This window comes from Armigeres subalbatus, chromosome 2, assembly GCF_024139115.2.
Source record: "Armigeres subalbatus isolate Guangzhou_Male chromosome 2, GZ_Asu_2, whole genome shotgun sequence".
NCBI classification, from domain to species: domain Eukaryota; kingdom Metazoa; phylum Arthropoda; class Insecta; order Diptera; family Culicidae; genus Armigeres; species Armigeres subalbatus.
The window spans coordinates 85910486-85934543 of record NC_085140.1 but is presented as its reverse complement, the minus strand read 5'-3'; the positions used below and the strand labels follow the sequence as shown (position 1 = coordinate 85934543).

General features: G+C 43.3%; 1 protein-coding gene across 1 annotated transcript; it reads left to right on the top strand.

Moving 5' to 3' along the window:
• The first annotated feature begins 724 nt into the window (after window positions 1-724).
• LOC134214674 (protein odr-4 homolog) lies at window positions 725-2562 on the top strand. Its single transcript, XM_062693999.1, has 3 exons — window positions 725-1063; window positions 1127-1789; window positions 1912-2562. The coding sequence occupies exons 1-3, from the start codon at window positions 968-970 to the stop codon at window positions 2461-2463; spliced, it is 1311 nt and encodes a 436-aa protein (XP_062549983.1). The 5' UTR covers window positions 725-967; the 3' UTR covers window positions 2464-2562.
• Window positions 2563-24058: the final 21496 nt, after the last annotated feature.

Genomic DNA, 24058 nt, shown 5'->3' with positions numbered 1-24058 from the left:
CTTCTTCCACGGAACAGCACACGTTGGGTCGATGCAGCTCTCTTTGTTTATAATAACATTCATGAGAGAGAGAGAGAAAACTACCTAATATTGAGTTAAAAATTTGAACTTCGTACTCAAAGTTGAGTTCTTTAAACTTTTTTTTAGGTTCTTTATTTTTTCTGTGTAAGAAGCAAGCAAAAAGTTCAAGTGCTGCCAATATCATTGTCACGATTTCATGCATTTTCATACGTTGCCATTTCGACAGTTTTTCACTCCGCCGGTCTCTGGTTATAGGGTTGCTAATCAACATCATAAGTTAATACATTTTTGCCAATATAAATTTGTGGATTTTTTGCAGTATAGGTATATTTTTCACGCTCTACTTCAACCGGTGCTTTCCGTAAATAGAACCATTCAACCTAATTCATGAATAAACGTTTTTAGGTAGTTGGCTGGTAAGCTGTATTTTTCATTAGATTTTAAAATAGTACGCCTCAGGTAAAGGCACGCTATTCTTTGTTTGAGCCCTGTGTACCCTATGTTGATGAAGTTAGTGAAGTTGCATGTTTTCAAATCAATATTGACTATTCGTAGTCGAACGTGTACAAAAAGCTTACAGAAAGTCGCCCGTTAGATGTCACTGGCGTTGAAAGCTTTGGAAAGCAATGTTTCAGCTCCGACCGCTTGTGGCGTTGCAGAAAGAAAACGTAAATCAGATGTAAATAAAAACATTTGCTTTGTCATGAAACAAAATAACGTTGTTAGATGTGACACGTAAATCATAAACAACGTCGTGTTTTTCGATTCTTGTCGATGATTTACATGATTTTAGAAAGTAAATGTACGGGTAGTTCGGCCTAGGTCGGAATGGTATCTTTCCTAAATTATTTCCATTAGTAAAAAGTGTTATTTGTTTCGTGGATCAGAAAACGTACGGACTTGTGTTGGAAAGAGTTTCCCTGTAGTGTTTATCTTCAGTAGAAATATGGGGCGTTCCGTGATTTGTGAGGCTTATCTTGAGGAGTACCTCAAAAGCATTTCAAAAAAGCAGGGCACTTGCGTGGGCTTACTGATTGGTCAGGTAAGATTGACTAATTTTATTTGAATAAGAAACCCTATGCACTATCAATACTTCTGTTTACAGCCCTCGAACAACGGCAAAGACTTTGTCATCCATTTGAACAAAATCAAGGACGATTCCGGCGTTGAACCGGAGGCTCAGAACATTCTGGACATTGACAACCAGCAGGTTTCACAACATGCACTGATCGAAACGAGGTTGCTTCCGGGTGGATTTTACGTGATGGGCATTTTTGTCATCAATCCGAAGAATGTCTTTGAAGATCAGAATCTGCTCAGGAAGGTCAAAACAATGCTTGTGGATATACGCCACACGTTTAATTCAAACCTGCTGTTGCAGGGAAACTGTGATGAGCTGGATGCAGGAGAGAAATTGGTCTTTTTCTACTCATCCAGTAGCAACGTGTTCGGATGTAAAAGTGTGGCTCTGAAATCGGACAATCTTTCGCTAAAGCCATGCGAATGGAAGTTCCAGGATAGAGCCACCAGCTGGCAGATGATGAACACATTTTTCGAAACTGACGAAACGTTTGCGTTGAAAAAGAAATCCGATGACCAATACGACACCGAGGGGAATCTGACCGAGTGCGTCGAAGTGCTGAAACAGCAGTTGGACAAAGGTGTCGTGTTCTTTGACGGTGGACCAAAAGATGGAAATCAGCTAGTCGAGGCTGCTCTTCAAGACAAGAAAAACGATCCATTCCTGGTGCATGTGTATACGCCATTGGTAAGATATAATACATTTATCATTTTTAAATATAAAAGATCTTTATAAAAGTCCTCATAATTGTAATTCATTACACTTCAATCATTTGATATATTTTAAACTTCTTTCATGCTATGTTCCAGGCATCCAACGACATTTCCACTCGAAAGATCGAGACCTTCAACGGAACGCTCAAATTCGACGGAATAATCAGCTCTAAAGTGTTCGTCCACCCGAAAAACACATTCTCCGAAGTGGAGTCCTTCATCAGGGCGGACATCGTTCGTTCGTTGATGTCGCGGGTGCAAATCCATTGCGATTCCCTTGTTCAGTCGGCAGACGACAGCGTTCAGGACACGGTGATGCTGAACGAGCTGCCCCGTCGTATATATTTTCCCATTCAGCCCAAGTCGAACCCGATCCTGTTTAGTGAGTATTTGTTCCTGGAGGAGGCGAAGGAGACGGCCATTCCGCAGATCCGAGACACATTGGATTTGGTTCTCATGCCGAAGGAACTGAATGCAACGGTGGAGGTGGTGGCCGAGGTGAAAGAAGATGACCGACATGACGCCAAGGAGTGTGAGACGAGTACGTCCGATAGAGGAGAAGCGAAATTAAATTTGACGCTGGTTGGAGTGTTGCTGTCCGTGGTGGTATTGTTGATTGCCGTTTTGGTGTTCTTTTTGATGAAGTAGTAGATAAGGCGAGTTTTCTGTGCCCGCTCAGTGCATGTTTCTTCATATTAATGTTTTTGGCATATGCAGTCAAATATATACAACAATATTTTACCATGATGTTTAATGTTCTTGTTTAATGATACGATGATGATGATGATGGTCTCGCCACATACCCCTACAAAGGTTTGAGCTAGACGATTTATCTTTAGGATAATTAATTGAATTTGATATAATAACAATTTAATCAGATTTGCTAAAAACAAATCGATCTGATTATCTTTACAGATATGAATTACATAACTTTCCATTACTATCCAGCAAAAAGGGTAAATTAAGAAAAAAAAATGTTGTTTTGATCTACAGATTCTCATAAGCATCGGTAGTGATCAGAGGCGCGGTCACGTTCCAAGACGTGGATAGGACAAAAACTGAATTTCAGGGACTTTCCGGAGGTCCTCTCGGATTTCAAGAGATTTTTTCGGACATCCTTGGATAATCTATTAAACTCGCTATGACTAATCATTACACTTCCAGAGTTCATAGATCATTTCCAAGAAGCATGTCTTCAAACATCTTTACGAATTTTCAGAAGTGGTTATGGATTCTGTAATTAAAAAAAAAATAATGGTTTCAATCAATTATCATTAGCTTCTAGGAATTCGAACCTTTAGTAATCTTCAGAAACATCGTTATGGTCTTATGAGAGCTTGCTTGCTTGCTATCACACATCCGGATGTACTACAATCATTATAAACTACTTCATATTTGCATATTTCTTGTTTACTTTATCTTTCGGAGATGAGCTCGGCAGTCTAGTGACTGCTGGAGAATACATCACATAATGTGGCATAGACTACCTCACTTTTCCAAGTAAATCCTTGATCTATACTTTCTGCTGCAGAGGTATTCTCGATATCTAATAGCATAAAAAACTACACACTAACTTTTCTCTCCTTTCCCAAGTGACTGGCGCCGTAAATGATCTAAATTTGAGCGTTATAAATCGTGTATGCCCAGAATAGATGGTAAATCCCAACTTTTATTCACTTGGATCGTAGCGCAATTTACACCAGTTCACGGATTTTTTTTTGTTTATTGGAGTGAATTTATTGGAGAGATTATTATTCTCCAACATCACGAACGTACGCACTTTCCGCAATGCGAATATTTAATCCGACCACTACCTCGTTGCAGTATGTCTGCGCTCAAAACTCTCGACGGTGTACAACACGCGTCTTAGTCGTCCGCCGCGGCTAAACATTGGGCGGCTACAAGACGGTAAACTAGCCAAAGACTACGCGCAGCAGCTGGAAGTGACACGATTGTGCCAAGAGAGGCGCTAGTGTGCAATCGCTTTGACATTTGATTAGTGTATATGCTGCTGAATGTTTTTTGTGTTGATGACGATGATTATGATGATGCATAAAGAAGTATGCGTTTGGAGCAAACGTCAAATGGGAAACAATCATGGTCGACTGCGATTCTGATAATAGATGGCAGTAGTGTTTTCTGATAAAGGTATGGTGATATTTTTTCGAACAATTTATTTGAAGAGTTATGTCTGTTTGTCTGTGGAGCAACTGTATCACAAAAGATATATTAGTTACTAGATAAACTGCCGTGAATCGCATATCTGTCCCATCTTTGCTGAGTTTCCTATTCATATGGGACAAGGCAACGTTGGATCGGGTGATGTGCGTAGTTCGAGTTACAGGGGCATTTTCGAGTCCCTTCGAATCGCGCAGAGGGTTGCGGCAAGCTGATGGTCTTTCGTATCTGTTATTCAACATCGCTTTGGAGGGAGTAATACGAAGGGCACGAGTAGTACGATTTTCACGAAGTCCGTCCAGTTATTTGGTTTCGCCGACGACATTGATATCATGGCACGTAACTTTGAGAGGATGGAGGAAGCCTACATCAGACTGAAAAGCGAAGCTAAACGGATTGGACTAGTCATCAACACGTCGAAGACGAAGTACACGATAGGAAGAGGCTCAAGAGAGGTCAATGTAAGCCACCCACCACGAGTTTCTATCGGTGGTGACGAAATCGAGGTGGTTGAAGAATTCGTGTACTTGGGCTCACTGGTGACCGCCGATAACGATACCAGCAGAGAAATTCGGAGGCGCATAGTGGCTGGAAATCGTACGTACTTTGGACTCCGCAAGACGCTCCGATCGAATAGAGTTCGCCGCCGTACCAAACTGACTATCTACAAAACGCTTATTAGACCGGTAGTTCTCTACGGGCACGAGACCTGGACGATGCTCGTGGAGGACCAACGCGCACTGGAAGTTTTCTAAAGGAAAGTGTTGCGTACCATCTATGCATGGTAGGGTGCAGATGGCGGACGGTACGTGGAGGAGACGAATTACCCACGACTTGCATCAGTTGTTGGGAGAACCATCCATCGTTCACACCGCAAAAATCGGAAGACTACGATGGGCCGGGCACGTAGCCAGAATGTCGGACAGTAATCCGGTGAAAATGGTTCTCGACAACGATCCCTCGGCTACAAAACCATCCCTCGACTACGACACTGAAATTATTTCAACGGCTCGCCCAAAATTCCTCGGCGGCGCGGTCAAAAAACTGCAGCGGCGCTCCGGTCAAAAATGGTGGCGGCGGAGGCGCACAGCTCTAGTGCAGGTTGAGGATCAAAGGCCGATTTTTCAACTTTAGAATAATCTACGTCCATACTCCACCCTCCAGAAGCATTTGAAAAGGTGGCAGAACTGTACACCCGCCTGAAACGTGGACTAACAAAAGTTGGTTTGGTGGTGTATGCGTCGAAAACAAGGTGCATGCTAGTGGTCGGAACCGAGCGCGACAGGGCTTGTCTGAAACGGAGTGTTACGATAGACGGGTATGCTTTCGACATGGTCGATTCATTCGTCTACCTTGGGTCCTTTGCTAACGCTCATAAGACCGGCGGTCCGCTACGGATATAATACTTTATATATGTACCATGCTCAAGGAGGACTTGCAAGCAGTTGGGGGTATTCGAGAGATGCGTGATTAGGACCATCTTTGGCGGTGTGTAAGAGAACAGTTTGTGGCAGCGAAGGATGAACCACGAGCTCGCCCAGATCTACGGCAAACTTATTATCCAGAAGGTAGTTAAAGCTGGAAGAGAAGAGTATGATAGGCAGGGCTGTTACAAGAAGGCGTGGAACGCAGTGAGCGAGGTGGACTGACCGAGTACAGAACGATTTGAAGAGCGTGGGGCGCAATCGAGGATGGAGAGATGTGGTCTCAAACCGTGTATTGTGGGGTCAAATTGTTGATTCAGTATTATCTGTTCAGGAGTAGAGCAATTCTCTGTGAAATCACGATTTTTTTTTCAAGATTTCAATTTTGTATTTTTTGATTACCCTGAAATTTTGATTATACATCCTTTATGACCAGAAACATTATCTGCATAATTGGTTTGCCATTTTAACTCTGGTGTAACTTTTTACAAGGGCCTAAGCAAAAACACCTTGAATACTTTAAAAAAAAATATAACTTGATAACGGCTTGTCCGATCATTCTGGTGTCTTTGGCAAAGTTTTAGGTAATCAAGGGGGCTATGTGAAAAAAAATACACTGTGAAAAAAAATCAAACATTGAAAATCTATCTATGTATATAAAACTCAATGTTTGTATGTTTGTATGTATGTTCCAGCATAACTTCTGAACCCATTTACCGATTTTAACCAAATTTGGAACACACATTCTTTATCTTGAGGAGACGACGATAGGGGGGTTAGGCATGCTCTTTGGAAAAGGGGGAGGGTGTGGGGGGGGGGTATTGCTTAGTTATCGGTCAACTCAGTGTAAATTCTGAACCCCTTGGCCGATTTCAACCAAATTTAGAACACAAATTCTTTATCTTAAGGAGGGGACGGGTCGAGCATGCATTTTGGAAAAGGGGGAGGGGTATTGCTTAATTATCGATCTACGCAGTTTAAATTCTGAACCCCTTGGCCGAATTCGACCAAATTTGGAACACAAATTCCTTATCTTAAAAAGGGGACGATAGGGGGTTAAGCATGCTCTTTGGAAAAGGGGGAGGGTGTGGGGGGAGGGATATTGCTTAGTTATCGATCAACTCAGTGTAAATTCTGAACCCCTTGGCCGATTTCAACCAAATTTTGAACACAAATTCTTTATCTTAAGGATGGGACGATAGGGGGGTTGAGCATGCTCTTTGGAAAAGAGGGAGGGTATGGGTGGAGGGGTATTGCTTAGTTATCGATCAACGCAGTTTAAATTCTGAACCCCTTGGCCGATTTCAACCGAATTTGAAACACAAATTCTTTATCCTACAGAGGGAACGATAGGGGGTTAAGTGTGCTCTTTGGAAAGGAGGAGGGTATGGGGGAGGGTATTGCTTAACTATTGATCAACGCAGTTGAAATTCTGAACCCCTTGGCCGATTTCGACCAAATTTGGAACACAAAATTCTTTATCTCAAGAAGGGGACGATAGGGGGTTAGGCATGCTCATTGGAAAAGAGGGAGGGTGCGGGAGGAGGGGTGTTCTTTACAAAAGAGGGAGGGTATGAGGGGAGGGGTATTGTTTAGCAATCGATCAACTCAATGTAAATCCTGAGCCACATGACAGATTTGAACCAAATTTGTATCAAATATTGTCTGTCCTAAGGAAGCGATTTTAGTGGATGTGGTTAAGTAATTTTAAAAAAAGGGGAGGGTGTGGGAGAGGGGGTATTGTTTAGTTATCGATCAATTCAGCATGATTTCTGAACCTATTTACCGATGTTAATAAAATTTTAAACCCATATTGTCTGTCTAAGGAAGACTGGGTAGGAGTGCCATAGCTAAATGAGAGAGAGGGTATATTCATTAAACGAACAGTTTAGTATACCTTTTTATCGCATAGGTCAATTCAAACCAAACACGTAAGCACGCAATCCCTACCCAAAGGAAATTATTATAGAGAGGCTGGAAGGGACTTTTTGAATGGGAATGGGGGGGGGGGTATTGGTATTGGATATTGTTGTTCATCGGAATAATTGTATGCCCAGTGAAAAGCAATGATTAATGTGTTTCCTTCTGAATGGTGGATGTGATTGCTTCTTCAAAAGTAGGCATTTGCCCGGAGTAAGGCAGTGGTGGGTGTGATCCCTTCTTTAAAAATATCTTCTTCTTCTTCTTCATTGGCATTATATCCCCCACTGGGACACTGCCGCCTCGCAGCTTAGTGTTCATTAAGCACTTCCACAGTTATTAACTGCGAGGTTTCTAAGCCAAGTTACCATATCATGAGGCTAGTACGATGATACTTTTATGCCCAGGGAAGTCGAGACAATTTCCAATCCAAAAATTGCCTAGACCGGCACCGGGAATCGAACCCAGCCACCCTCAGCATGGTCTTGCTTTGTAGCCGCGCGTCTTACCGCACGGCTAAGGAGGGCCCGCTGAATATGGCATCGATGAATGTTTTTCCTTCTTTAGAAATAGACGTTTTCCCGGAATAAGACCTTTCAAACCCAAGATCCCTTCTTTAAAATCAGTCAATGTTTCCAAAAGCCTTCTTTTAATCAAATGATAAAGTATGAATAAGTAAACACAGCTACCCTGTAGATCAATTGGTTTTATCATTTTCCGATTGTAAAAGAAAACTGCAAACCAAACTAGCAATTCCGAGCAAGGCCGGGTACATAAAGCTAGTAAAACTTATAAATCTATTTTCTCAAAAACGAATTTTTCAATATTTTTATTTTTTGATATGTTGTAGCAGATAATATATGTATTATTTTGCACTAGAAGTCATAATGGAGAAATGATGGACAAAAAAGTTATATTTTTGCCTTTCTCGTATACTAAGTATACGTAAAGGCTATATGATCGCTCCAAAAACAAACTTTTTATAGAAGGCCCGGAGACCCATAGTGTTATATACCGATCGACTCAGCTCGACGAATTGAGGTGATGTCTGTGTGTATGTATGTGTGTGTGTGTTTTTTTTTCTTTTTTTTTCTTCCTAAACAATGGAGGGGGAATCTGCTCAACAGACATCCTGGGTTGACCAGGAAGTGCTGGGTTAGGGGCCACCTCCAATGAGGGAGGCAGGACTGCATCCCCGACTAGTTAAACCGTTTCCATTGCCGCCAAGCCCATCGTTCCTTCGGTACAACCAGAAAGTAATGCTTCAAAGGGGGCCAGTGCATAACGCCCCCTCGAGGTTAGCTGCGTGTCCTTTCAGCATCGAACATCGTGACTCGCTTTTTTAGAAGAACACCATGGTATCGTGCCAGCGCATTGCCGGCTTTCCAGGTGGCCTTACCACGCCCTATGTCCTCGGAAGGTGGGCAGGGTCAACTTCGCGCCTGCTTCCCTCTGCACGACTGGTATCAAGAATGATGATGCCGCGTGCACCCCAAATTGACCTTTCTGCGATAGGGCCTATTCGCCAGCACACAGAGGGACTTGCCGACGCGGTGCCTACGCCTGCCCCAGCCTTGACGAGGACCCCTTTCCGTCCTCGGGCTCGGAACCCGCCCGGTTGACCGACGCCGCGAAAGCGACGATACCATGTTGTTCTTCACGCCGGCACTTGTTCGATAAAAGGATCGAGTTCGACCACAGGGCACCGGTATGACCCATGAAGCCGACTCCGAACCCTTGGACCACCTCTTATTTGCGCCTGAACTAGCCATTCCTCGAGTCCACGCGCCACCTTCTGTGTAGCTCCGAGACGATTTGGACGATAGCCGATAAAACGGCGTTCCAGCCAACTTCATCTTTACACATCCTCCGGACTAGGTTGTCCGGGGTAGTGTCCAGACCACATGTGGCAAGCATGTGGTCGCGCATTGTGCGAAAACGCGGGCACACGAACAACACGTGTTCCGCCGTTTCCTCTAAACCTACGCACACCGGACACTCGGGCGAGGCCGAGTGTCCGAACCGGTGTAGGTACTGTCTGAAGCAACCATGGCCTGTAAGGACCTGGGTCAGGTGGAAAGTGATTTCCCCATGTGTCCTCCTCTTGACCCACGTACCTATCTCCGGTAACAACCTATGTGTCCATCTACCCTTAGTTGAACTGTCCCACGCACGCTGCCATTTGACCATTGAGGCCAACCTGACAGTCCTACGGATGCCTCTCGTGCCGCGCATTTCGAAGCACTCTATGTCTTCACCGATAACGATTTCAATAGGCATCATACTGGTGATGACGCAAAGTGCATCGTGCGACACGGTACGGTACGCGCTCGCAACTATCTAACTTCGTTCTGTACCAGTTAATACGCAGGGCCGTGCCCCAAGCTGGCACCCCATACCTCAGTATGGACAGAGCGACACTAGCCAGAAGCTTTCGTTTGCTGGCATCAACCGCAGAGATATTGGACATAATCTGGGACAATGCCGCTATCGCTGTGGAGGCACGCTTGAAGGCGTAGTTGACGTGGCTACCAAAGGTGAGCTTATCGTCGATCATTACCCGTCGATCATCATTATTAGTTTGATGGAGCGTTCAGAGGTGACCGTGCAGTTGCCTGCCCTTATCACCGCTTGTCGCTCCGACTTTCGGTTGTTAACAACAACCACCTCAGTCTTGTGGTGAGCCAGTTCTACCTTCCTGGAACTCATCCACTCCTCCACAATTATTGCGATCGAGTGGGCTGCAGTCAATTCCACCTCTTCGACCGATTCGCCGTAGACCTCCAGCGTAATATCGTCAGCGAAGCCGACGATTGCCACGCCCAAGTGTGTGTGTGTGTGTGTGTGTGTGTGTGTGTGTGTGTGTGTGTGCGTTTTTTTTTTTCTTCCTAAACAATGGAGGGGGAATCTGCTCAACAGACATCCTGGGTTGACCAGGAAGTGCGGGGTTAGGGATCACCGAGGGAGCCAGAACTACATTCCCGACCCGCTAAACCGTTTCCATTGCCGCCAAGCCCATAGTCCCTTCGGTACAACCAGAAAGTAATGCTTCAAAGGGGGGTCAGTGCAGGTATGTGTGTGTGTGTGTGTGTATGTATGTGTGTGCGTCTGTGCGCATCCACCCAAAAAAATGTCACTCATTTTTTAGGTACTTATCCTTAACCGATTTACTCGCAACAAGTTGCATTCGACGCAGGACACTCTGCCATTGTTTCCAATTGAAAATTGGTCAGATCGGATTGGGCTCGGAAGTTATGGCCAAAATACCACTTTTATTACAGAAAAAAATGTCACTCAATTTTCAGGCACGTATCCTTAACCGATTTACTCGCAAAAAAATGCATTCGACGCAAGATACTCTACCATTGCTTCCTATTGAAAATTGGGCAGATCGGACTATGGGCTCAAGAGTAATGGCCAAAATACTATTATTATAATGCACGAGAAAGGCAGCATCACCGCTATGTGGATTAATCAGAGTTTTTTTAATTAGTTGGTTTTTTAAAAATGGTTTAAATATTATTTTTACGTTTTTATCAATTCGGTTTCATGAAAGTACGTTAAATTTACAATGGAAAGGTGTACGTAATTTTTTCTAAGTGAAGCCGTTACTGAGATACAAGATTTTTTAAATTTCCAGTCTTTTTCGAATGTTTTTCAAATCTATTTAACATAGAATCAAATGTTACTGAAATCATCGATATTTATTGTCCAAGATGCTAGTAATGGGGCAGTGGTTGGTCATTTTCATGGTATAGGGTCATTTTTATGCCATGGGGCCCTCCTTAGCCGTGCGGTAATACGCGCGGCTATAAAGCAAGACCAGGCAGGTGGCTGGGTTCGATTCCCGGTGCCGGTCTAGCTAGTGTGCTAGCCTCATGATATACAAATGCAAAAATGGTAACCTGGCTAAGAAACCTCGCAGTTAATAACTGCGAAAGTGCTTAATGAACACTAAGCTGCAAGGCGGCCCTGTCCCAGTGTGGCGATGTAATGCCAATAAGAAGAAGAAAGGTTGTGGGAGACAACATCAAATAATTCATTCTCCGAAATACAACCTCAGGGTTAACTCTGAAAATCTTTTAACCATGCTAATATTTGACATATGTTGCAGCGGAAGGCTTTTATTCAATATTGCACATCAGGATGGACAAATATTGAAAATAAATTCAAAAATCCTTGTACCAAACCAATAGTAGAGGACACGTTTGCATTTTTCAACCTTTTGGTATTGGTTGCAGTATGTGAACTTGTATTTACTATGTTTTGGGCTTACATTTGTGTTCAGAATAATAGCAGCGGAAGCCGTAACTGTAACTTTGTACCCCGATGACCGATTGAGCTAAAATTCTGGCAGTGAACTACAAATATGATGAAATTTACACATACCACATATCATTTTTTTTTTCGAATGACGCGTTCAAAAACTACGCACTAGGTCAAACTGATCAAAATAATAGCAGTTTTTGTTTTGGAAATATCAGGAAAACTATTAATTGGAATGTTATCAATTTGAATTCAGGTGCTGCGAGACACTAAGTTTATAATTTAAAAAATATAAATTGTTGAATTTGACATTTGAATTTCCATTGGAAATTTAACGTACTTTCATAAATCAAATTGATAAAAATGTAAAAATAATATTTCAACCATTTTTGAGAAACCAACTTATTTAAAAAAAATATAACTTTCCATCATTTCTCCATTATGGCCATAGTGCCAAATAATACATATATTATCTGCTACAACATATCAAAAAATAAAAAATATTGAGAAATTCGTTTTTGAGAAAATAGATTTTTAAGTTTTATTTTCAATGTTTGAATTTTTTGTTTCACAGTGTATATTTTTTCACATAGCCCCATTGATTACCTAAAACTTTGCCAAAGACACCAGAATGATCGGACAAGCCGTTTACAAGTTATATTTTTTGAAAGTGTTCAAGGTGTTTTTGCTTAGGCCCTTGTTAAAAGTTACACCAGAGTTAAAATGGCAAACCAATGATGCAGATAATGTTTTTTGGCCATAAAGATTGTATATTCAAAATTTCTGGAAATAAAAAAAAACACATACGAATCGACCTTCGATTTCACGGAGAATTGCTCAGTATCAGGAGTATCAGAAGTATCATATCAGCAATGATCGGTGAAAAATTAATGCCCATTCAAATTTATTTGTAAAATTCACATATATAACTTTCTCATTGCGTTTTCTATTGCAGGGAAAGTGCACCATTAGGTGGATTAATGTATGGGTGATTATAAATTCAAATGACCACGGTTGAACAAAATTTATTACCCATTTCTTTCCAAATTCCTAATCACCAGCCGGATTCGACAAACGCGTTACCTGTTGCTCATGAGAATAGCTTTATGAAAAACTGTTAAGAAATTCCCTTTTTAATATTTGTACTACACATTTGCCTCACGACGTGCTCATTGTCTTATCGCTGCAAATATCTAAACACAATTTGCCCAGGTGTTGCGAACCAACGCGTGATTGTTATAGCAAAGGTGGCTTAGTCCCAGTCAATGATCGCGTAGGGAAAGATGTCTATCTCTCTCACCTACAGGCGTTGTTGACCAACGATCATCAATCAACCGCATGATAAATGATCTAATTGTATTTTGAAAGTAGATCATGCCTCCCACTTTGCTGGTTTGTCCATGGAGTTGTATTTTTTTTCCTAGTGAACTCAGATCAATTGCCCCTTCTGACGATGTTTTTTATATTAGCATTAGCATTAGCATTAGCATTAAGCATTTCGCACAAATTCGTAGGTGGTACAAGCCAACACTATTGTACGAGAGTAGCTTCACTTTCATCCGTTACCACAGATAATGATTTGGGACTAATCACTACTCTTAGACGGAAGCAAGGCACTTTCCAATAGTCGAGATCTGTCCTGGCCACGTCCTTGCGAATGCTGAGGAAGGGGGAGGATGGTTAGTTGGACACCTACTTAAGAAAGATGCAGAGAACTCTACGACCTCTCATAGGTGCCACGGAAGGTTTTGGGATTGTGTGGAAGGTTATAACAGTAGGAATCGTTTTGGTAGAGGACGTGAAACATAGAAAGAACTAAGATAGAAATACAAAGTAGGAAATGGACGAGCCTGGAATTGAACCCACGACCTCCTGCTTATAAGGCAGAAGCGGTAGCCACTAGACCACCGAGCTCGTCCCTTCTGACGATGTTTATATATATATATATATATATATATATATATATATATATATATATATATATATATATATATATATATATATATATATATATATATATATATATATATATATATATATATATTATCATGGATATGATTTGAGTTACATATACGTTTGTATAAAGTTCTTTTTTGGAAAGGTACAGTTCATAATTCGTTAATGATTACCAAATGGCCATTCGACGAATCGTCTTTTGACTAAATGCATTCCAATCAAATGTCATTGATTTAAATTTGGGTATCTAATATTTTCATTCTTTGCAACTCATTTGATTGCCGCAGATCATCAGATCGAAAAGCCGGATTTCATACAAAACGTCCTTTGATTACCCTTCATCGAAAGCAAATCGCACCGCGTCTAGAACAAAGAGCAATAAAGCGCATGCAATAATCATTTGGTGCTAATTTAGATCATATTTCACAGCCAGGGTGGCGAGGTGATCATGTCATACACATTCCATCCCGCCGAAGATCCTCCATCTCATCAAAGAAGATCATAAATCTATATAAAAATGCCGCCACCCGCCGTCTACGCCGACCTGTACGGGCGGCTAAAGGCACCTGATCCCCGATCAAAATCGTCGGCAGTAGCAGTCCACATTTGGACCGGATTTGTCGTCATGCAATTATAAGATCATCTCATCTCCACACGAGATCACGAAGATACCAAGATCTATACCTCTCATAATCATTTATGTTCTCCGTAGTTGGTCGGAACGCGAAGCCGTCGAGGGCTGCAATTAATTGAATCTAATGCCAATGATTTGCTGTCATAAATTCCACCTCAAGTGCGCCAAGCAGGGCGCTGTTGATCTTAGGCAGGTGAACACTATACAGGCGCTTATTAATGGTGGAGGCTGGAGCGATAAATTTAGTTGAGCACAAATGATGAAAATTGAAAATATAGCTCATAACCAAAGGCAAGAACGAACCTAATGACATTTATTAATCTTTGAAGAACACTCTGGCATTAGACAAAGAACAAGGGGCCCTTTATGGATTTCTGTCTAGAAGTGTGCGAACTTAGTGGAATCTAATTTATATTGAATATGACCCGTGCAGAATTATTTGAACAAATCCAATCACAGTGAGGACGATCAATCTTCTACAAGACAGAGTCAACTCGAGTCCCATCAAAAATGAATAATGTGGTCATTGCTGTTGTTAATATTGCAATTATAGACAGTAATGTGGTAGCTGGTTGCCAAGCATTCAATGGTATCGAGGGGTTAATCAACCGAGGTTGTGACAAGAGGGTCATTGTCAAGAACGGACCGTGAACAAATGTGATCATTGCTGCAGTTTTTATTTGTATGTCAAAGTAGTTTAAATAATTAATTCGTTCCGTTAGCAATCATAATAGACGGTTAGATCAGTTATACTGAAGAACAATAAGCATTTTCTCTATTGGCATAAACATAGGTTTCGAGTTCAATAGAGTTCATTATTTTATATCGAAAGACCACTACACTAAAATTTTCTTATGCTGACTTTAAGAAACAATGTTCTACTGGTATTAAAAACGTAAAAAACAGAAATTATTGTTCTGAATATTTAATAAGCCAAAAATTACGTTTTGCCCTTAACAAAATCGCAATGAGCTTCTCTCATTTATATTATAATGCATGAGAAAGGCCGCATCCTCACTATAGTGGAATAATGTGCGTCTCTTTCTTATTCTACAATACTGCTGTAATATGGCAAACAATATCTAAATAGCATGAAAAGTATCGTTTCACAAAACAAATCTCCAATTAGCGTTTTCCTCGACATATTAGGCAGCCGATCCATATAATTACTTAAATATATTCATTAGAATTCAGTGACATAAGATTTGGCCTAATGATCGAGGCCAACTAATCGGATAATGGTCGAATCATTTGACCATTATTTCAATCCTCATACATAATGAGTCACTAGTACACCTTTACCACAATCAACGATTCCATGATTGAAGACAAATGACGCCCTTGTACTTGAATTAGCTTACAATGGTGCTGTAGGAATTTGTTTCAATCAACGGCAATAGGAAGCGAGCTTTATCAATGTTCCTCGCCAGATACCGATTGTAGGTGCCTTTACCATTGGGAGCCGGGTAAAAAAAACACGAAGATCATCTCGATGTCATCGTTGACTCGTCGTCAGCGCCAGAAGCATAGAATCCACCAACCACCTGTCTGTGGCCCCTGCCTGCGAAACTGCTGCCGGTCGAAATAGGAATCGTGAAGAATTAGGTTCTCCACGGCTCGACTTAATTGTTCCGATGAGCTGAAGGGAGATAGCGTGGCTCATTTGAATGAATCAGTTGGTTTGGTACAAGTGCTGGGGCCCACTTGGTTCTATTAGTTGAGCTGCATCCAAACGGCAGCGACGTAGTAGCATCAATCTTCTATCAAACAGCAGCGACGTTGGAATTCGAAACGATTAAGTTCTAGGACGCATATCTCGTGTTTCATCGCGCGATCCCATCCATTTGGGAGACGCTTTAATCGTCCGGCAGCAGTTACCTGGATCTTCATCAATTCCGCAGCAGTTGACGAAGATTCGTTGGTATCATCATCGTCGTCGGCAGTGTCGTTCAACTGCCACTACTACTGGCGACATGTGCTTAGTACGAGGAAAATGCTGCTTTTCTCAAGGAAAGGACGCGATTAGCATGAAATCGATGTACTAAATGGCGTCGCTAATATTAAAGTAATCGTTCTTGATATTGAGTAGCGAATAGTATGTACGGCAATGCAGGTTGTCATTTCTCGCAATGTTGAACAAATTGGATTGTGTACAATAACACGAATATGAAGGAATAAGGGTAATGACTATCAGTTGGGCATCTTGCATCACGAACAAATCCGAAGAAAAACCTTTTGTCTTTTTTAAGAATCAGTTAATCAAATTAATGAGCAGTACATTGATGCTACTTTTAATTGAAACAATCTACACAGCAAATAATTTTGAAAATTCAACAACGTGTAAAATTGCAGCTTATCCCATCAAACAAATTAACATTCGATATTCTATTAAATTTGATTGAATTTTACAAGCAAACACTGTTTACATTTATTTCGACTTAAAAGAATAGTATCAGCCTACTGAGATTGAATTCAAAATTTCTTCTCATTAGCTTCTTAGTATGCTGGCATTTCAAATTCCTACTACGATTGAATTTCAAATTCGTTATCATTTTTTCTATTAATGTAATTTTTAAATATTGTAGTTTATTACATTATTTTTATCATGAAATAAAAAATACGTTCCACTTTATCCATCAATGTAACCAACAAATGCAAATGCTTTTTTTAGACTCACTTTATTCCCCACACGAATGAGTGGTTAGAAAAGAACCTAACCGCTAACGGAGCCCTTCACTGTATTGAGCCCCTACTGCATGAGCCGGAGGTACACACTTAAATCGAGTATTTTGGCTCGGTAATTTTTTATACCGATTTAACCCGGTAAACTACAATTTGAACCGAGAAGTCAGTTAATTTATAAGAATTTACTGATTTCTGTATTAAATTATACCGACTTCTCAGCAATATCAAACCAATTTACAGGGCATCGGTAAAAAATATAACTGAGCTACTTTGTTCAACAAACTCTATTGGCAATGGTCAACAAAAATACCGATCATTCAGTAAACAAAATTGTATATTGCTGAGCTAACGGTATTTTTTTTTACCGAGCTCAACTTTCAGCAGACTAGCAAGACGCTCGAAGTGGTGCCATATTAGAGTATGCATTCTTGCTGAGTTTCGTACTTGTAGATTGTGCGCAAGTTAAATTATTGTTCCTGGTTAATATTTCGGTAAGTAAAAGCAAACTAACTCAATACCAGGCAACGGAACAATTAAGAAAAACCTTCTTTAATTTTCAGGAAGTTGGCTGCATTTATCAAGTTTGGCCGGTTTGGCCCATGGACATATCAAGGTCTGAGGAAGAAATTACTCTATTCGGTGTAAGGCGACACATCACCAACGACGCATATTTTTTCGATGCTCCTCATTTCATCTTAATCGATCCACCCGCTGGGCACCGGGTTGTGCCTGTCAAATCTCCACCCAGACTACCGAGCATCTGAACATAATTTTCATACCGATCGATTTACTTGCTGCGCACCAAGTTGACGGAATAATTATCACCGGGTTTTCGCTTTCGTTCATATAGGCTGTATCAATAATTATCATTTGTAATAAATAAACGAATATATTATGGCCAAGAATGTTTCTCATTTTTCTTTTACTTCGTTTGTTAATAAATAAAAAGAATGCAAAATTACTTTTTATTTGGTAATATTCAAAACCGAGATTCGTAATTAATTTACAAAGTATTCAGTATTTGTTTACCGAATGCTCGGCAATTTTCGACGTTTCATCATCGAGGCCGCAAACCGAGAGCTCGGTAAATTGTTCAACTTTTTACTGAGGGGACTACCGAGAGCTCAGCTGTTGAGAAATCGGTAATTCGTTTAGCGAGCTCGTCAAATAAAATTAAGTGTATATGATAGAGATGGGCAAAACGGATCACTTTGATGAACGGATCCGATCTGGGTCATTCATTCTAATGATCCGGATCTTTCAACCGGATCGGATCCTTAGAACATAACGCAAGAAGAATGCAAAATAGCGAAACGTTCGTCATTCAGGCTCACACTTTTGAAGCGTATTGACAATAACTTTTCGCTTTCTTGTTTGCAAGCGTATGGATTGCAAACAGTGAATTTTTTATTTTATTATTTCCTTACAAATGTTCAAATAATTTGCTGATCTGGTGATCCGGATCTTTTAAAAAATGATCCACGAATCATTCACTCACTTTAGAGATCCGGATCATTTTAACGGTTCCGGATCTGAACGCCCATCTCTAGTGTATGACGTAGTCGACTTTTTGCTTCTCCGAGATTATCGGCTACTGCTATTCAATCTCAACTAGAGTTTAAATAAGGATGGGGTTAGGAATGTGTTTTTATTTAGTTTTTCAACAAATTGTCACCTATATGAAATCGGCACGGCAAATGCTGGGTAAAGCGTACCATTGGTACTTCGCGTACCTGAAGGAATAAAATAGACCCCATCTCGCGGTCCTTAGCCTCTTACCCAGCAACTCCTATCCCTACCTCCCCGCGGTGCTGGCCGGGATACGAGCAACCTTAGGGAAGATCGGGTAACCAACCCCGGTGGGAACTATGGTCGTATGCTGACAGGGAAGGGGGGGTTTGCTCCTCTCCGGAGGTGCAAATCTTATTGAGCGTCTGTTCTCCATGTCAGGATCGGCTCACAACAGCGTCTGTTCTCCATGTTAGGGGCGGCTGATCATCGTCCGAGTGCCAGCGAGGGACTCTAAGTGAAACTGTGCACCATGGTCCTCCGGAAATTTAGGGGGTTTGGTGTCAGGCCCTGCAAGCCAGCCTTTAAAAAATCTTAAGCAACGAACAATCAACAAGAGAGTACGGACCGGAACCATCGGCGAAGACCACTGCGACGAAAAGGGACTAGCGATTGGAAACTCGGTTCGTGGAACTGCAAATCTCTCAACTTCATCGGGAGCACACGCATACTCGCCGATGTGCTCAAGGACCGTGGATTCGGCATCGTAGCGCTGCAGGAGGTTTGTTGGAAGGGATCAATGGTGCGAACGTTTAGAGGTAATCATACCATCTACCAGAGCTGCGGCAACACACACGAGCTGGGAACAGCTTTCATAGTGATGGGCGATATGCAAAGGCGCGTGATCGGGTGGTGGCCGATCAATGAAAGAATGTGCAAGTTGAGGATCAAAGGCCGGTTCTTCAACTTCAGCATAATCAACGTCCATAGCCCACACTCCGGAAGCACTGATGATGATAAGGACGCTTTCTACGCGCAGCTGGAACGTGAGTACGACAGCTGCCCAAGCCACGACGTCAAAATCATCATAGGAGACTTGAACGCTCAGGTTGGCCAAGAGGAGGAGTTTAGACCGACTATTGGAAAGTTCAACGCTCACCGGCTGACGAACGAAAACGGCCTACGACTTATTGATTTCGCCGCCTCCAAGAATATGGCCATTCGTAGCACCTACTTCCAACACAGCCTCCCGTATCGGTACACCTGGAGATCACCACTGCAGACAGAATCACAAATCGACCACGTTCTGATTGATGGACGGCACTTCTCCGACATTATCGACGTCAGGACATATCGTGGCGCTAACATCGACTCGGACCACTATCTGGTGATGGTTAAACTGCGCCCAAAACTATCCGTCATCAACAATGTTCGGTACCGACGACCGCCGCGGTACGACCTAGAGCGACTGAAGCAACCTGATGTCGCCACTGCATACGCGCAGCATCTCGAGGCAGCGTTGCCGGAAGAGGGTGAGCTCGATGGGGCCCCTCTTGAGGACTGCTGGAGTACAGTTAAAGCAGCCATTAACGACGCAGCGGAGAACAACGTCGGGTATATGGGTCGAAGTCGACGGAACGATTGGTTCGACGAAGAGTGCAGACAGATTCTGGAGGAGAAGGACGCAGCGCGGGCGGTCGCGCTGCAGCAAGGTACCCGGCAGAACGTGGAACGTTATAGACGGAAGCGGAGACAGCAGACCCGCCTTTTTCAGAAGAAACGCCGCCTGGAAGAAGCGGAGTGCGAGGAGATGGAACAGCTGTGCCGTTCTCAAGATACACGCAAGTTCTATCAGAAGCTCAACGCATCCCGCAAAGGCTTCGTGCCGCGAACCGAAATGTGCCGGGATAAGGATGGGAGCATATTGACGGACGAACGTGTGGTGATCGAAAGGTGGAAGCAGCACTACGAGGAACATCTGAATGGCGCTGAGAGTACAGGCAGTGAAAGTCAAGGCAGCGGAGGAGATGACTACGTCAGTTCAGCGGACGATGGAAGCCAACCAGCCCCCACCTTGAGGGAAGTTAAGGATGCCATTCAACAGCTAAAGACCAATAAAGCAGCTGGTAAGGATGGTATCGGAGCTGAGCTCATCAAGATGGGCCCGGAAAAGCTGGCCACTTGCCTGCACAAACTGATAGTCAGAATCTGGGAAACCGAACAGCTACCGGAGGAGTGGAAGGAAGGGGTTATATGCCCCATCTACAAGAAAGGCGACAAACTGGAGTGTGAGAACTTTCGAGCGATCACCATCCTTAATGCCGCCTACAAAGTGATATCCCAGATCATCTTCCGTCGTATGTCACCATTAGTGAACGAGTTCGTGGGAAGTTATCAAGCCGGCTTCGTTGACGGCCGCTCGACAACGGACCAGATCTTTACTGTACGGCAAATCCTTCAAAAATGCCGTGAATACCAGGTCCCAACGCACCATCTGTTCGTTGATTTCAAGGCGGCATACGACAGTATAGACCGCGTAGAGCTATGGAAAATTATGGACGAGAACAGCTTCCCTGCGAAGCTTACCAGACTGATCACAGCAACGATGGATGGTGTGCAAAACTGTGTGAAGATTTCGGGCGAACACTCCAGTTCGTTCGAATCGCGCCGGAGACTAAGACAAGGTGATGGACTTTCGTGCCTGTTGTTCAACATTGCGCTAGAAGGTGTCATGCGGAGAGCCGGGTGTAACAGCCGGGGTACGATTTTCAATAGATCCAGTCAATTTATTTGCTTCGCGGATGACATGGACATTGTCGGCCGAACATTTGCAAAGGTGGCAGAACTGTACACCCGCCTGAAACGTGAAGCAACAAAAGTTGGACTGGTGGTGAATGCGTCAAAGACAAAGTACATGCTTGCGGGCGGAACCGAGCGCGACAGGGCCCGCCTGGGAAGCAGTGTTACGATAGACGGGGATACCTTCGAGGTGGTCGAGGAATTCGTCTACCTCGGATCCTTGCTAACGGCTGACAACAACGTTAGCCGTGAAATACGAAGGCGCATCATCAGTGGAAGTCGGGCCTACTACGGGCTCCAGAAGAAACTGCGGTCGAAAAAGATTCGCCACCGCACCAAATGTGTCATATACAAGACGCTTATAAGACCGGTTGTCCTCTACGGACATGAAACATGGACAATGCTCGAGGAGGACTTGCAAGCACTCGGAGTATTCGAGAGACGGGTGCTTAGGACCATCTTTGGCGGTGTGCAAGAAGACGGTGTGTGGCGGCGAAGAATGAATCATGAGCTCGCCCAACTCTACGGCGAACCCAGTATCCAGAAGGTAGCTAAAGCCGGAAGGGTACGATGGGCAGGACATGTTGCAAGAATGCCGGACAGCAACCCTGCAAAGATGGTGTTCGCTTCCGATCCGGCAGGTACGAGACGGCGTGGAGCGCAGCGAGCGAGATGGGCAGACCAGGTGCAGAACGACTTGGCGAGCGTGGGGCGTATCCGAGGATGGAGAGATGCAGCCTCGAACCGTGTATTGTGGCGTCAAATTGTTGATTCAGTGTTATCTGTTTAGATGTTAACTAAATAAATGAAAATGAATGTAAGTTTGTTTAAAAATTTAACAGTGGTGTAGAAGTTTAAAATTAAGTGTGTGTCTTTTTAGAATCGTCGGAAGTTGAAGCCTAGTGAGAAGAAAGGCTATAGAAAAGTGTTCGAAAAGGGGTGTGTCGAGGAAGAAAGCTTAGAAAAAGGTATCCATTGTGTGAACCAATTCTTTTGTGTGTCTAAAAGGACATAGCGTGGCGTCACTTGGTGCTAATGAGTGGGTCAGGTCCTTTTAGTGGGCCTTTTTCTTTTTGTGTGCCCTTTTGGCGGTGCTGGAGGTGGCATTTTTACTTCACAGGAAGTGGTGCATCGGTTTCGCGGCCCAGGAACGACCAAACGAGTGTAGAAACGGGAATTTCGACATCGTACGTGGCCCAACGACGAGTGAATAGCCGGAGTGCCCCGCATTGGCCCGGCCAAGACGCCATCGCCGTAGTAAATCGTCCAGCGACCCCGCTACCTCGCCACCTCGTGCAAAACTCCATCGCATCGCTGCAAAGCTCCCCGGCCGCCATTGCGGAGTATAGCATCGACGCAAAGCACCGACCCACCATCGCCCGCTCTCGTCCGGCACCTCATCGTCCCACGGTCGAACCGAAATCGCACGCCATCATCCCACCATCGAACCAAAATAGCCGGCCATCGCCCGGCACGTCATCAGCACGCCATCAGCCGCCATCGTCCCACAACCGAACCAACATCGCCGGCTCTCGTCCGGCATATCATCGTCCTGCATCGTCGGCAATCGTTCCATCATCGAACCGACATCGCCGGCTCTCGTCCAGCATACCATCGAATCGACATCGCCGGCTCTCTTCCGGTACACAATCGTCCTGCATCGTTCCACCATCAAACCGATATCGCCGGCCATCGCCCGGCACGCCATCGCCTTTCATCGTCCGGTCATTGTCGGCCACCGTCCGGCATTCCAGCCATCGGCGCTTGTATAGGATCGCAAGGCCAGATCAGCGGTGGACATGCAGAGCCGCCAAGACCCAAGTCGGCATCCATCAACTTCCATCATCGCCGGCGGACATTAGTCGCCCGAATGCTACCACCTATACAACCGGCAAGTACCCATTCAAGCCCTATGACGTCACCAATGATGTAAAACTTTAATAAATTAGCATGTAAAACCATTTGGAAGTGTTGGTAGCAAATTCTTTAAGACCACGCAGCCCTTTTAGATTTCTCCACCACTTTTGTATTGATTTCGCTTTGCCGATTGAAGTCGCCAAGCCTCGCCTACGGTGTTTCAGTTGGAAAATTCCTCTTTGAGTAGCTTTTGAGCCTTATAGGTACGACACTGTTTGTCAGCTTTTCGACCGATTCGCACAGGTGGGCAGGTGTTTCGCAACACACGTGTGTGTATAGCTCCTGCTACAGGCAGTGTTGGGAAATGAGTGAGCATGGTTCGTCCCATCCTCACTCACTCACTCATATGAGTTGAACCAGTTCTACTCACGCGTGAGTACTCACAGGTATGGTGAGCACTCACGCGTGAGTAAACTCACGCCTGAGTGAGTAAAACTACTCATTCGATTTTTTTGGTGAGTAAGTGAGGAAATAGGTGTATTAAAAAATATACTGTAAGGTTAGCAATAATTGAAAATGCGAATTTCCTAAGTCAATTGAAAATCATGAAATATACGTGTACAGGTTTGTGTTGAGGTGCGTGTTTAGGTGTGTGCTTGAGTTTAGTTGCGTGTTTATGTTTTGGGTGCGTGTTTGTATTTTGGTGCGTGTTTGTGTTTTGGGTGCGTGTTTGTATTTAGATGCGTGTTTGTGTTTATATACGTGTTCATGTTTTGGGTGCGTGTTTGTGTTTAGATGCGTGTTTGTATTTAGGTGCGTGTTTGTGTTTAGTTGCGTGTTTGTATTTAGGTGCGTGTTTGTGTTTAGGTGCGTGCTTGTCTTTAGTTGCGGGTTTGTGTTTAGTTGTGTGTTTATGTTTTGGGTGCGTGTTTGTGTTTTGGGTGCGTGATTGTGTTTAGGTGCGTGCTTGTGTTTAGTTGCGTGTTTGTATTTAGGTGCGTGTTTGTGTTTATGT